At 43.8% G+C, this 14,526-nt stretch overlaps 2 protein-coding genes across 5 annotated transcripts; both read left to right on the forward strand.

Annotated features, from left to right (window-relative positions):
• The first annotated feature begins 573 nt into the window (after nt 1-573).
• LOC100170239 (trehalose-6-phosphate synthase) lies at nt 574-9,043 on the forward strand. Of its 4 annotated transcripts, none has more exons than XM_008655989.2 (18): nt 693-945; nt 1,061-1,527; nt 1,660-1,757; nt 1,864-2,252; nt 2,897-3,011; nt 3,201-3,302; nt 4,810-4,960; nt 5,733-5,821; nt 6,044-6,092; nt 6,200-6,300; nt 6,388-6,575; nt 6,692-6,809; nt 7,190-7,369; nt 7,452-7,574; nt 7,648-7,735; nt 7,814-7,944; nt 8,029-8,127; nt 8,365-9,043. In XM_008655989.2, the coding sequence occupies exons 2-18, from the start codon at nt 1,080-1,082 to the stop codon at nt 8,776-8,778; spliced, it is 2,883 nt and encodes a 960-aa protein (XP_008654211.1). In that variant the 5' UTR covers nt 693-945; nt 1,061-1,079; the 3' UTR covers nt 8,779-9,043.
• A 94-nt stretch (nt 9,044-9,137) lies between these two features.
• Nucleotides 9,138-13,760, forward strand: LOC109941606 (putative nuclease HARBI1). Its single transcript, XM_020542736.3, has 5 exons — nt 9,138-9,630; nt 9,725-9,818; nt 10,107-10,162; nt 11,148-13,215; nt 13,300-13,760. The coding sequence occupies exons 4-5, from the start codon at nt 12,408-12,410 to the stop codon at nt 13,728-13,730; spliced, it is 1,239 nt and encodes a 412-aa protein (XP_020398325.2). The 5' UTR covers nt 9,138-9,630; nt 9,725-9,818; nt 10,107-10,162; nt 11,148-12,407; the 3' UTR covers nt 13,731-13,760.
• The last annotated feature ends 766 nt before the right edge of the window (nt 13,761-14,526 follow it).

The raw sequence follows: 14,526 nt of genomic DNA on the forward strand, positions 1-14,526 counted from the left end.
GCCCCCAGTGGCCATAACGTCGGTCCGCCCTTGAGCCCCGCCCGCCCCACCGCTGGCTTCATCACTGTCTACTGTCGTTCCACCATAATCTAACATTCTAACTTACGGAAACAAACACACCCTAAAAGCTAAGCTGAACCCAACGCTATGATCAACGAAAGTTAGTTAACTTTTTTGAGCTTAGCAATTATTTTAGTTAACAAAAACTTTGATTTTTTCCTATCGTGGCTCGTGAGTGCCATTCAACCTAAAATCGAGTGGACACGTATAATTAGAGGCATGAAGCGGTAGAGCACACACATAGGCACAGGTGAACGGGGATTGGTAGCATTCCATCCACGAACATAAGCCACGTACGCTAGCTCGTCGTAGCGGCGGTGTGTAGCTCTCCGTATCCTAACCCACAGTCACAAGATGCTCACCTGCAGCCTTACTCCTGCGTTGCCAAAAAATTTCCCCTTTTAAAAATTTAAATCCGTACACGTGGGTTCTACAAGACAGTAGCCTATAAATGAAGGTGTAGAAAATCTACGCTGCAAAACATCTAACTTTTCGTATAAGCAGCTTCTTCAATAATCCATCAACGACCGTTAGGAGCGGTGACAATCTAGCTGTCTAGAAAACGCGAAACTTGCAAGACCCCTCCGTCGCTCGCTCCCATAAAAGCCTCAATCCCTCCACCCACCCACCTCGCCTGCATATCACTCGTGTGCTCGCAAACAAGCGTCCGAGTTGGAGGCGTGGCGGCCCGTTTTGCATGCCGTAGCTCTCCCGGTGTTCCTCCCCTTCCGAACCCCTCGCCGCCTCTCCGTCTCGTGATTCGAATCACTGCCCCATTGCGAACGAGCCGCCACAGCTGCTGCCAGCCTCAAGGAAGGGCCCCGGTTCCCAATCCCAGACGGGCCAGCGGATCGATCGAACAGGCGGCCGGCCACTCGGGATCGGGTGGGTGAGTCGTTCCGCTTCCGAAACCAGCCTCCCTGCGTGATGGGCCTGCTTGGGTCCGCCTGTTGCCGCCTCCTCGTCGTCGCTCACCGCTCGCGTCCGCCTAATGCTGCAGGCCGGGGCCGCGGCGGCGCATGAGCTCTGACGCCGCGAGGGGGCAGCGCGGCATCAACTGCACGAGGGGCGACGCGGCGGCGATGCCAACCTCATCGCCCTTTGTCGGCGACAGCGGCGGCGCGGGCTCCCCGATCCGCGTCGAGCGAATGGTCCGCGAGCGTAGCCGCCGCTACGACATCTTCGCGTCGGACGCGATGGATACCGACGCCGAGGCGGCCTTCGCGCTGGATGGGGTCCAGTCGCCTGGACGTGCGTCACCCGCCAACATGGAGGATGCTGGCGGCGCGGCCGCAGCGCGACCGCCGCTCGCCGGCTCCCGCAGCGGTTTCCGCCGCCTAGGCCTCCGTGGCATGAAGCAGCGCCTCCTCGTCGTGGCCAACCGCCTGCCTGTATCCGCCAACCGCCGCGGAGAGGACCACTGGTCGCTTGAGATCAGCGCCGGCGGCCTTGTGAGCGCCCTCCTTGGTAATCCCGACATTTAATCTCCTCCCAAATGCGACGTGGCCGGTGGCCTGGACCTGGAGATGCATGCAATGGAATTCTGCGGTAACATCTATTACCTTAGTTCATATGAATGTTTTTTTTCTGATGCTGAAGGCGTGAAGGACGTCGACGCGAAGTGGATTGGCTGGGCAGGCGTCAACGTACCGGACGAGGTTGGTCAGCGAGCCCTCACTAAAGCTCTTGCGGAGAAGGTTGGTTGCAATTCCATGTTGTCTGGGTCAATAGAACAGTGACTCTTTGTTAGTATCACTCTGATAACTCGAGGCATTTCTTGTGTGGATTGCTTGAACTTTGCAGAGATGCATACCAGTGTTCCTGGACGAGGAGATTGTGCACCAGTACTACAATGGATACTGCAACAACATCCTGTGGCCACTGTTCCACTACCTAGGACTACCACAGGAGGACAGGCTGGCAACAACGAGGAACTTTGAGTCACAGTTCGACGCGTACAAGCGTGCTAACCAGATGTTCGCTGATGTCGTGTACGAGCACTACCAGGACGGGGATGTGATCTGGTGCCATGACTACCACCTCATGTTTCTGCCCAAGTGCCTCAAGGACCATGACATCAATATGAAGGTCGGGTGGTTCCTGCACACGCCGTTCCCGTCATCAGAGATTTACCGGACACTGCCGTCCCGCTTGGAGCTGCTTCGGTCGGTGCTGTGTGCCGATTTAGTTGGGTAAGCATACCTATGGATTTTGTGTCGGCTGTCCTGTCGAATTTGATTGTTAAACCTGATAAGTTTAACTGAGTATCCTTTTTATTCTTGATTTACTTGAAGTAACTTTATGGTTTCGATTATGTTTTTTGTGCATGTAAGTCCCAACTCACAACGTCCGAAAATTGTATATTTCCCTTCCACTATAAAGTTACTCTCTGATCAGTGCATATTTAATAGTTTTTTCCTTCTTTTTTTTTTTGGGGGGGGGGGGGGGGGGGTCAGGCCAAAATGTTCTAGTTTGACAGCATGGAAAATATTGCCTGCCAGTTCATTCACTGTATAACATAGAAAGTGTTACTATAGATTGTGATGCTTTTGTTATGTTTCTGTGACACGTATTGCTATCATGGTAGGAATGTATTACATACACGATTTTGGTGATGTATTTTTTTTTAGTTTGAACTGACTTGGCCTATGTATGAAGTTTGCTTTAGATTCAAAAGACTAAACCTATTTAGTAAATTTTTAGTTTTCTTCACATTTTCAAGAAATTTATTCTAGAAGAGCCAAAATAATAAAAAAAAACAGGCCAACACGTCGTGTGAAATTATCAGTTCCATTTCTATGAGTTATTTCATGGTGCTCTTATTAATTTTGTTCAGATTTCATACTTACGACTATGCGAGGCATTTTGTGAGTGCTTGCACTAGAATACTTGGACTTGAGGGTACCCCTGAGGGCGTTGAAGATCAAGGAAGGCTAACCAGGGTTGCAGCGGTAAAAATCAAAACTGATGTTTTTATGAGCTGTGTTGGACACATACTTAGTGTATTGTTGCCATATTTCCATTATGTTGATAATTCCTTATGGACATTTATTTCTCATGTTGATTATTTATGAGTCATCCAAAACGTATCTGCGAAATGAGTGAATGATTCTTTTCATTCACTTGGCTGAAATCTTCAGTTTCCTATTGGGATAGACTCTGATCGTTTCAAGCGAGCATTGGAGCTTCCAGCAGTGAAAAGGCACGTCAGTGAATTGACAGAACGTTTTGCCGGTCGAAAGGTATGAAGACACTTGTCCTTTATTTACTCTATAACAAACTTAAGATCCATCATTGTAAGAATCAGATATGAAAAGTGAAAGGGTCTCTAGCCGAATTAGTCAGGTAGTCTGAGTAGCACTTTTCAGGTCTTGGGTTCGACTCCCCGTGGGAGTGATTTTTCAGGCCGTGGTAAAAAAATCCCCTCGTCTGTTCCATACCAGTTCGGGGGTTTCTCGATCTGCGTGAGAAGGTCTTTTTCTTGTTATAATGTCGTGGGTGCGGTCTTAATTCCCGTAGGTCGATTTTTTTTAAGAATTAGATTTGAAAACGAGTTTATCAATATATTTAGGTTGCAAATGGAAAGATTTGTATCCATTTTTTTTATTTGTATCATCTTGAATTTTGAATATAGCCTTTCGAGTGTTTAATATTCTGGGCTAGCATGAGGGATTCACGGTAATCCTCTGTCAAATGCAAAATGGTATTTCTGGTTATGACTTGTTATTAGGATAAGGATCTGTTATGTATGGTGCCCAACCCTTGAATACAAGAATAGGAGAACATTTCTAAACATTTGAATTGTTGCAGTTTGCTTCTAGGTGACTATAACGAGAAATTCAAAAATGTTCACCTCTGAAGAATAAATACCATATCGGTCTGAAGCTTTATACTACATTTGGTCTCAAAACATGTTGCTTATGAAAATATTTGGTCAAAACTTAAGAACTTCAAATATAATAGACTTTCTTGGAGATATGTAGGATATTTTTGTTGATATGTTATTAGAAAAACACTTGCAAGGGCAGAGGCTGCTTCGAACCCGTAACCTAGTAACTCAATGAGATAGCTTTTACCATTGCACTAGGTCTGCCCTTCAGAAAAACACTTGCAAAATATTATAAATTTGGAGGACTCTAAGAATGTATTCTGGAAGGTATTAGCGGCAAAAGGTATGGATCAAAGACCCTGCAAAGCCAAGTGTTACATGTTTTTGTGACTGGAGGTAGTATCTAAATGACTCTACTGAAAAGTAGCTGGTCAATAATCAATGGACTGGTAATAGCTGAGTGGTAGTGTGATACTACATTTCCCTGCATTTTATATTGATAAGCAAGCAGTATTTCTGTTGTGCTCACTAAAACATGTATTATGTACTCATCGGTTTAACATACCATGCACTCTACAATACTGTGGGTGATGAATGTCCTGGAAGTCTCATCTTGTCTAATGCTAGCTGATCATAACCTCTCTTGGTGACAGGATACTGCCACTGATTTTCCTTTTATTCTGCTTAGTTCTCCTTGTATGTTTTTAGTAGTTTTAAGTACTCATCAGTTGTTACTTCTCTTAAGCTTTAGCCAATAGCCATCACTATTTTAACCCCCCACCCCCCCTGATGTATGTTATTGTTACCTATCACCTGTGTAATTCCTTTAACTTTGAGTTTTGTCTTTTTTGCTGGCATTGAGTATATAATGTATATTGGTGTTCCTTCATATAGTTTTGTGTTATTTGCTAATGTGATAGGTAATGCTTGGTGTTGACCGACTTGACATGATTAAGGGAATTCCGCAAAAGATTTTGGCCTTTGAAAAGTTTCTTGAGGAAAACCCAGACTGGAACAACAAAGTTGTTCTACTGCAGATTGCTGTGCCAACAAGAACTGACGTCCCTGAATGTATGAGCGCTTTCTGTGTTCTTTCCTTCATTTGCTAATACTTAATGCAAGTCTGCAAGCATGTGTGCAGCATAGAAGGTTCAGAAATATGATTTGCTTACTCGCATGAGTTCTTCATTTACAGCTTGATATCTTCTATATGAAATAAATTTTCCTTTTTCAAGACGCCTGCAGTGAAATTATTTTATTGTCATAGGAAGCTTTATTTGGGTATTTATTCATTTCCTTTAAAGTGTCGGCAGTACAATATACATGTTTACTCCTCTGAATAATGAGACAGATGATCCTTCTGCATTTTTGAACGCTATTGCATTCTTTATTTTGTAAAGAGCTTACTCAACTTCCACAGAAACCTTTGTGGAAATCCAAAACAAATGTGACCAGAGGAAGCACTTTGTATGCTACCATGCTGTGTGAAAAAAATCATGTTAATGAATGCCTTTATAAGTGTTTCATGCATACTTGGTCAAAGTTTTAGGCTGTCTACAACTTAACGAACCTACATTTGTTTGTGTCTGGTTATTATTTATAAGAAATAAGACTTATTAGAAATCAGTAATCACTTTTGCTAGGTGTGCCATGTATCCCATAACACCACTTATTTTCAAAATGGGTTTAATGATCTTATGAGAACCTTGATTGGGAGAAATAGATTAACATATTGCATTACAACTGATTTTTTGCTGGTTTTGTACCATACTTCTATTTATCTGTTCTTCAAGTTCAACATGATTGTTTTTTATCACTGAATAACTACTCACTAGATTTGCAGATCAAAAGCTAACGAGCCAAGTGCATGAAATTGTTGGGCGCATAAACGGTCGATTTGGAACGTTGACTGCTGTCCCTATTCATCATCTGGTAGTTTTCACATTTCCCATTGCGGCCTCTGTTTCTGTATTAGGACCTAACTTTTCTTAAGCGTTATACCACACTGCTGAGAAGGCACTACCCATTTGTAAGGTTCAATTTTGATTTGCTGTTCTAAGTATTATGAATAAGTATCAATGTTTTAAATCCTTGCATAAAAAGAGCTTCCATGCATTTTCTGTACAAGAATCTGAAACAGTGTGTTCCTTGCAGGACCGATCTCTTGATTTCCATGCCTTGTGTGCTCTTTATGCAGTCACTGGTAATCATTTTTGGGCAGATGTGTTTTCTTCCACTTCGGTATACCAGATTTACACCAGAGTTATTGGATTTTTTAAAACTATCTTAATTTTCACTGTTTTTGTTCAGATGTTGCTCTTGTAACATCACTGAGAGATGGGATGAACCTTGTGAGCTATGAATATGTTGCATGCCAAGGGTCTAAGAAAGGAGTTCTGATACTTAGCGAGGTAGCTGATCGATTATGCATGACTTATAATCAAGGGGTGGAGGATGTTTTGTTTATTTACTTGTTTTTGCTATCACTGCAATTTCAGTTTGCTGGGGCAGCACAATCACTTGGAGCTGGTGCCATTCTAGTAAACCCTTGGAATATTACAGAAGTTGCAGACTCAATACGGCATGCTTTAACGATGCCATCCGATGAGAGAGAGAAACGACACAGACACAACTACGCACATGTCACAACTCACACGGCTCAAGATTGGGCTGAAACTTTTGTATTGTGAGTTTCTCATTTCCATGGCCCAATATCATTCATTCGGTGGACCAAGCCCCTTCACTTATAATTTTGTTTGCAACTCAAGTTTTCTGGTGATTATCCTTTTCTTTTTCATGTAGTGAGCTAAATGACACGGTTGCTGAAGCACTACTGAGGACAAGACAAGTTCCTCCTGGTCTTCCTAGTCAAATGGCAATTCAGCAATATTTGCGCTCTAAAAATCGTCTGCTCATATTGGTATTACTATATTTCTTATTGCATACTTGATAGTCATGGACATTTTTTTCCATCATAATAACTGGGTGTTCTAGTCAGAAAATGACTCACTTGTATCCGGTAGCAACTCTGTTCTATGTAGAGTCACTTCGAACAGTTGCTTCTTTTGCTCTTCTGCAGCTACTGTCTTCATTCTGGTTGTTGCCTTACATTTTCTGGTAGACTAGATCATCATGGCACATTTGTGGCATATCAAGTCTCCAGTAAATCTTTCACTTTCGAATTTCCACAAGAAGGCTTTCTGGACCCATGAACTCTCAACTACTCTATGAGTCACATTCGCTGTTATTTGACAGTAACAATTTCAACAATTCCTGTTATCTATACATGACCGGATGTAGGGTTTCAATTCGACATTGACTGAGCCAGTCGAATCCTCTGGGAGAAGGGGTGGTGACCAAATCAAGGAAATGGAACTCAAGTTGCATCCTGACTTAAAGGGTCCTCTGAGAGCCCTCTGTGAGGATGAGCGCACTACAGTTATTGTTCTTAGCGGCAGTGACAGGAGTGTTCTTGATGAAGTAATACTCAGAGCACATCTCTGTTATTATAGGTTTGGTTGATATTTTCCATTAAGACCAATACATCTCTCCATGTGTACAGAATTTTGGAGAATTTAAAATGTGGTTGGCGGCAGAGCATGGGATGTTTTTACGCCCGACTTACGGAGAATGGATGACAACAATGCCTGAGCATCTGAACATGGATTGGGTTGACAGCGTAAAGGTTTGTCTGTTTCATGAATAATGTTCTGTTGCGTCAAATTAATAGCAAGTTTCTGATATTTTTTTTTCTCCAGCATGTTTTTGAATACTTTACAGAAAGAACCCCAAGATCCCATTTCGAACATCGTGAAACATCATTTGTGTGGAACTATAAGTATGCTGGTAAGTGTTTATCTTCCAAACATTCTTTTTAAGCAAGGTCTGTGCAGTAACATTTTATTTCCACCTTCTATCTCAAAGATGTTGAGTTCGGAAGGCTACAAGCAAGAGATATGCTGCAGCACTTGTGGACAGGTCCGATCTCAAATGCAGCTGTTGATGTTGTTCAAGGGAGTCGATCAGTTGAAGTTCGGTCTGTTGGAGTTACCAAGGTAAGTGGTGCTGTATGATGGTCCATGACAGTAGATGGTTTGACCTAGTTGAGGTTTTAAACATCATTTGTCTCCTTCCTATAGGGTGCTGCAATTGATCGTATTTTAGGGGAGATAGTTCACAGCGAAAACATGATTACTCCAATTGACTATGTCCTGTGCATAGGGCATTTCCTTGGGAAGGTAATTTCCAATTCTTCACGTTATTGTTCTGATCTGGTTTTAGTTCTGTGGATAGGATCAAGAAACTTATGAATGAAGAAATGAAAGGGTTTAGAACATTCAAAATGCATTGCCAAGGAAAGGAGAAGGATGTGGACTTAATTAGAAAAATCACTATGGTTTACTTTATATGTTTGGTCTGTCCCTATTCTTTTCGACTTTGGTCTGTTTTGTAACATCTGGTTCCTCGTGTTTCAGGATGAGGACATCTACGTCTTCTTTGATCCCGAGTACCCTTCTGAATCCAAAGTAAAGCCAGAGGGCGGCTCAGCATCACTTGACCGGAGGCCGAACGGGAGGCCACCATCGAATGGCAGGAGTAACTCCAGGAACCCACAGTCCAGGACACAGAAGGCGCAGCAGGCTGCATCCGAGAGGTCATCCTCATCAAGTCACAGCAGCACGAGCAGCAACCACGACTGGCGCGAAGGGTCCTCGGTCCTTGATCTCAAGGGCGAGAACTACTTCTCCTGCGCCGTCGGGAGGAAGCGGTCCAACGCCCGCTACCTGCTGAGCTCGTCGGAGGAGGTTGTCTCCTTCCTCAAAGAGTTGGCGACAGCGACAGCTGGCTTCCAGGCCACCTGTGCTGACTACATGCATGTTCTTGGATAGGCAGTAAATAGACTGAAGTTGAAGCCTCCGTGCTTTACCAGAGACAGAGAGAAGAAGAATATTCATTCCTCGTATGCGCGACAGAGCTACACCCGTAGCTAGTCAGCGTGCTGTACAATCATGTACAAAATTTATGCTCGTGATAAAACTGCGAGAGGGGAGCTAGCAAATGGGAAAGGATAAAGGAGTTTAGTTGCTTCTGGTACGAGACACAATCGCCTGATTTTGAGTTCTCTTCGATTTGTTGTCCTTTAAATTGCGCTTTTGAACTGGTTTGGGTGCACCTGAAATACGCCTGCGCTATATATGAGACCACATCTCATATTTTTCATCTTAACATCATATGACACGCCAAATGAATCTACCTGCTTATTACTAGTTTATTTAGAGACTGAAATCTTGTCTAGATTATGCCAGATAATTTTGTTTAAAAAAACTTTTCTGGATGCATGCTCAGAGAAGGTGATGTTGAAAGGAGGTTTGGAGTAACGTCAGGCTGGGCAAGGATAGATTGTGCCCGTTTGGTTGAGCTTTTGGGGGGATTCTGGCCGCCAGAAGCTGAAGCGGCTACCAAACGCCCAGCTTCTGCTGCCGCTTCTCCGCGCCGCGCTTGGATGAGAAGCCGCCCGCCCACGCGACGCCAGAAGCGGGGCTCAGATCGCTTCCGCGGAAAGCCAAACCTCATTTCGCTAGGGTTTCGCAATCGCGCCCGTGACGCGTCCCCGTCCCAACTCGCCGCCGCAGGTCTCCTCCCCTTCGCATCTCCCGCAACCGCCATCATTCGCGACGCCCGCGGCGGAGTTCGTGTCCCCCATCGCATCTCCCGCCGCCGCGCTCGTCGTCTTCGCAGAGGTAAGCTTTGTTCCTCTCATCCATGGCGAACTTGACTTGTAGCTCCTCCGCCGTGTCGGTGATTCGATGCATTCGTGACCCTTCCGTTCTCTAGGGGTGTGACCGCGGCTCCGCAACCTCTTGGAGAAATCCCGACAAATAGCTTGAAGTCGCGACTCGTCCCGCCATCTCATCTTTCGTCTTCGCAGGTATGTTCGTCTCCTCCAAACCCGGCCCTCTCCTCGTTTGTATATCTCTCGTATGTCCTGATTACGGCCCCTGTATTGACTCGTAGCAACGTGATGAACACATGGTGTTCAACGAATGTTGGTTACGGTTTAGGGATTTAACTCTGCGTTCACTTATAATTTTGTTTCTTAGCAGCCGACCCAATATGCATTTCAATAAGACCAGTGTAGTTCATTCAGACCATGTCAAGTTTTTTTTGGTACATCATAACGGATTACCATTGACGTAGTAACGTATTTGTTCTTCAGATTTCCGCATCAACTCGGGTTATTCGTCTGAGGATCGAAAATCAACTTCCGGCAAGGTAATAATGTGAATCTCACAATTCTTGTTCTGGGTCCAAGGGCATATATGTGTTATAGCAGCAGTGTATTTGGTCATGCTTTATTTGAACGCTTGTCCATGTACTGATTAAGGATTACGTTCACGTTATTGGGTCATCCGTGCAGTGTGTTAGTACTCTTATTACTACACATGTGCCTATTAAATTGTGGTACTTGTCCCCTCCTTTGTTAGCAGCCAAGGCAGAAGACATGTGTCCACGCCAAATTTTTGTACATACTCCCCATGTCTGGTATACTAACGACCTAATAAATCCACATCAGATGGATTCAGCAGACTCCATAGCCGACAAGGCAATTGGAAGGATGCAAGAGATTTCGGACAAGATATTTTCCGTAGCGAGGGAAACAATCCGTCCTGGACGCGGGTTGACCTCATTTGATGCTACCAAACTTCGTGTAGCTTTGGAGGAGATAGCTTGCATGCTGGAGCAAGACTCTCTGGTGTTGCAAGAGCAATTGGATATCGTGAACAACGTAAACATCCCGGTTGACAGCAGCTATGAACCTTCTACCTTGTCGTCACCACCACCATCTGACGACGACCTTACTCCACATTGGGACTTTGCGGAGCATTTCCAAAACTTTTGGGGTGTTGAATATGACTCTGATCAGATGCCTTCGTTTAGTGACAATGATGTTTAAGGTAGAAGGGACTGAACCTTGGAGTTAGGTGTTTCAATAACAGGGATGAAGTCCCTGTGCTTTTGTGTACTACGGGCTTAGGGAAACAGGGAAGCTGTAAATGTGTTCCCTGTCATTTTGTTTCCAGTACCAGTTTATTTAGGTTGTTGTTGTGTAATTAAGCAAATTGCAATCTTAGTACTTATGGTATTATCTTAACATAACATTAGTATATATGGCCAGTATTTTGTTCATCTTATTTGTTGTTTTTAACCCGATAGCACTACTACGTATGTTCAAAACTATATACTTGTTATGCACTAGATGGAGAAGTCCGGCAAAGTGATTGCAAAGTGGGATACTAGAGCAACAAAAATTTACACAGAAATTTGTGTAGAAGAGGTCAATGCTCGGAACAGGCCACAACAATTTCTAAATGCAGAAGGGTATGCTAACCTCATAAGGAAGTTTAAGGAACGCACTGGTCGCACTTACACCAGGGAGCAAATGAAGAATAGGTGGGATTCGTTGAAGAAAATGTTCACCCAGTGGAAAACTCTTAATGAGAGGGCTACAGGTCTTGGTCGAGACCCTCATACTGGTTCTATCAGTGCGCCAGATGAGTGGTGGACCAAGCAAAATGAAGTAAGTTCCTATTTTGTTTCGTAGACTAACTTTAGTATTGGCCATCTAAAAGTAGGAACTACGAATTGGTGCAGGCAATGCCAGGTTGTATTATGTTCAAAACAGCCCCCCTAGAGAATGAGGACGAGCTAAAGGTTATGTTTGGACCCATTGTCTGCACAAATGAAAGAACCCTGGTTCCTGGCGTGGAGGATGCTAATTCATCTTCTGATGATCATTTGGAATACACTTTAGGTGGGGGTGAAAACAGCACACCTGACCCCTGCACAAATGCTACTGGGAAGCGTAAGATGCGCCATGATTCCCCAAAACCAAAGAAGAAAAAAGATTCGAGGGAAGAGTACATGAAAAGACTTGTCGAGGCTTTTGAGTCCCGCTCATTGACCACAAACAAGTCCATTACTTCTTCTGACAATGACCCGGTTCGATTAGAAATTAAAAACCAGTTGCTACAAGTCAAGGAAGATGGATCACCTGAAGGGAGCGAACTACATTTGTTTGCGACGCATCTTCTGATTCATAAGAAGTATAGAGATGTTTTTGCAAACTTGGAGACAAAAGAAGGAAGAATCGCTTGGCTTCGCAATGCTTACGAGTTAGAAACTAAAAAGAGCTCTTAGCTGGTGGCCGTCCGACAACAGAGTCGTACATGTTTGCTGCTAGTTGTGTCTGCTTAATGAGTCCACCTACATGTTGCTGGTCCGACAACTCAGGCTTATATGTTCAGTATGTTAGTTGTGTCTGCTTAATGAGTCATGTTGTCTCAGTTTTCGTTACTATCATTTTCGCTTGAAAACAATTTTCCACAAATTCGAGTTGAACATGTATGAGAATAATCAGAGTTGTAATCGCTTGTGGCCTATGTCAATCTGTGAAATTTTAATATGCCTGTAAACTGTTCGTCTTCTTTAATATGTGTTTTTTAAACTGTGGTTGCATATGAAATTGTGGCTCTTGCTTGTCTACATGCAGATGTGTGACCCTTATGAACACACATCTGATGATGAAATGGATGCACACACATCTGATGATCAAATGGATGCACACACATCTAATGACGAAACAGATGCAGAAATGCTTGTTGCTCTTTATGCTGTTGACATTTGGGGCAGGCATTTTAGTCGGGCTCCTAGAAGAACATTGGTCGAATCTGGTATTCAATGGGTTCAAAGAACGTTGGAGATTAGTAACGACTGTTTTGACATGTTTCGGATGCGAAGAACTGTTTTTCGTCGATTGCATGACACGTTGGTACAAAATTATGGGCTGCTTCCAAGCAGGGGTGTGAGTACTATGGAAGCTCTTGGCATATTCTTGTGGGCATGCGGGGGACCACAATCGTTTAGGCAGATCAGAAATAAATTTGGTCACTCATTGGAAACAATTAGCCGCAAGTATACTGATGTCCTTAATGCACTTTATAAGATGTCATCTGACACAATCAAGCCAAAAGACCCACAGTTTGTCGAGATTCATCATCGTTTGCGAGAGCCTAGGTTTTGGCCACACTTCAAGGATTGCATAGGCGCAATAGATGGTAGTCACTTCCCAGCGGCAGTCCCGGCTTCAGAACAAGCGAAATATATTGGCCGACACGGTTACACGTCGCAGAATGTAATGGTCGTATGTGACTTCGATATGAGGTTCACATTTGTGGTGACAGGATGGCCAGGTTCCGTACATGACACAAGAGTACTACAGGATACTTTAATAACTTATGCGGACAGGTTCCCCCATCCACCGGAAGGTATATAAATATTTTGTTCATTAGTATGATACAATACTATTTAATGTCATATGTACGTAACATTTGTATTTTGAGTTTGTGCAGGTAAATACTATCTTGTCGATTCGGGTTATCCAAATAGAAAGGGGTACCTTGCACCTTATAAGGGTCAGAAGTACCACATTACGGAATGGCAAAATGCGAGGCAACCTATTGGGAGTAAAGAAGTTTTCAACTATGCGCACTCATCCCTACGAAATGTTATTGAGCGATCATTTGGGGTGCTAAAAATGAAATGGAGAATTCTATTAAGTCTCCCTTCATTTTCGCTTGAGAAACAATCGAAGATAATTATTGCATGTATGACACTGCATAACTTCATTAGAGATAGTGCTCTACACGATAGAGATTTTGATGAAGTAGGACCTAATAGCCTAAGTCATGATGTACCTTCAGGTGAGAGTAGTACTAGCACATCTGATGAGTTAGACATGAGTGCTTTTCGAGATGCAATTGCAAATGCATTAGTGTCGTAGTTACCTTAGTGCAATTGTAACGGTACTTATGATGTAATGAACTCCACTAATTAGTTTGTAATGAACTTTATCTGTGTTATGGGTTTCATTGTATCGTTTGTTTGAACAGAATCTGCAACATGAGAATCTGTATCCAAACACGTAGATTCTGACGAACAGCTTTTCTGCACAGCTGGCGAACCAAACACCTAAATTCTAACCACCAGCTTTTCCCAACAGCCAGCTTTTCCCCACAGCCAGCTTTTCAGATAAGCTGGGCAGAAAAAAGCCGAACCAAACACGCTCATTGTAGGCCCCTGACGGAATCAACTTGCACACGATGGATCGGAGAAAGCTGCCATTAGCAATATAATATACTAATGCAGCTCATGCAAGCAATAAGACATCTCAATCATGTGGGGCTGATGCTTGGATTGGATGGCTTCATCTCTGGGGCTCCTCCTCCCCAATCCCAACCGAATTCCTGCATTACTTGGTCAGACAAGCAAATGCAGTTTTTGGCATTTCTTATGTGCTCGCTTGCGTCACTTGATAATCTCATCACAAAACAAAACAGTATTTCGCACGATAATATTAATATACATGGTCTTTCGAGCATAACCTACGAAAATGAAATGGAACGAAGAATGTTCCGTACGCCACGTCAGCAGGGCAGAGGGCCATAGCAGCCCCCCAGCCAACGGCACACACAAACGCGGGCTAGATTCCCCGGCTGCCGAGGTCGGATGGAGGAGGAGTTCCAAGAAGCCGACGTCCCCCAACCCCCAAATCAGAGCAAGAACGTGAAGAATTGGAC

Source organism: Zea mays, chromosome 8, assembly GCF_902167145.1.
Source record: "Zea mays cultivar B73 chromosome 8, Zm-B73-REFERENCE-NAM-5.0, whole genome shotgun sequence".
Lineage (NCBI taxonomy): Eukaryota > Viridiplantae > Streptophyta > Magnoliopsida > Poales > Poaceae > Zea > Zea mays.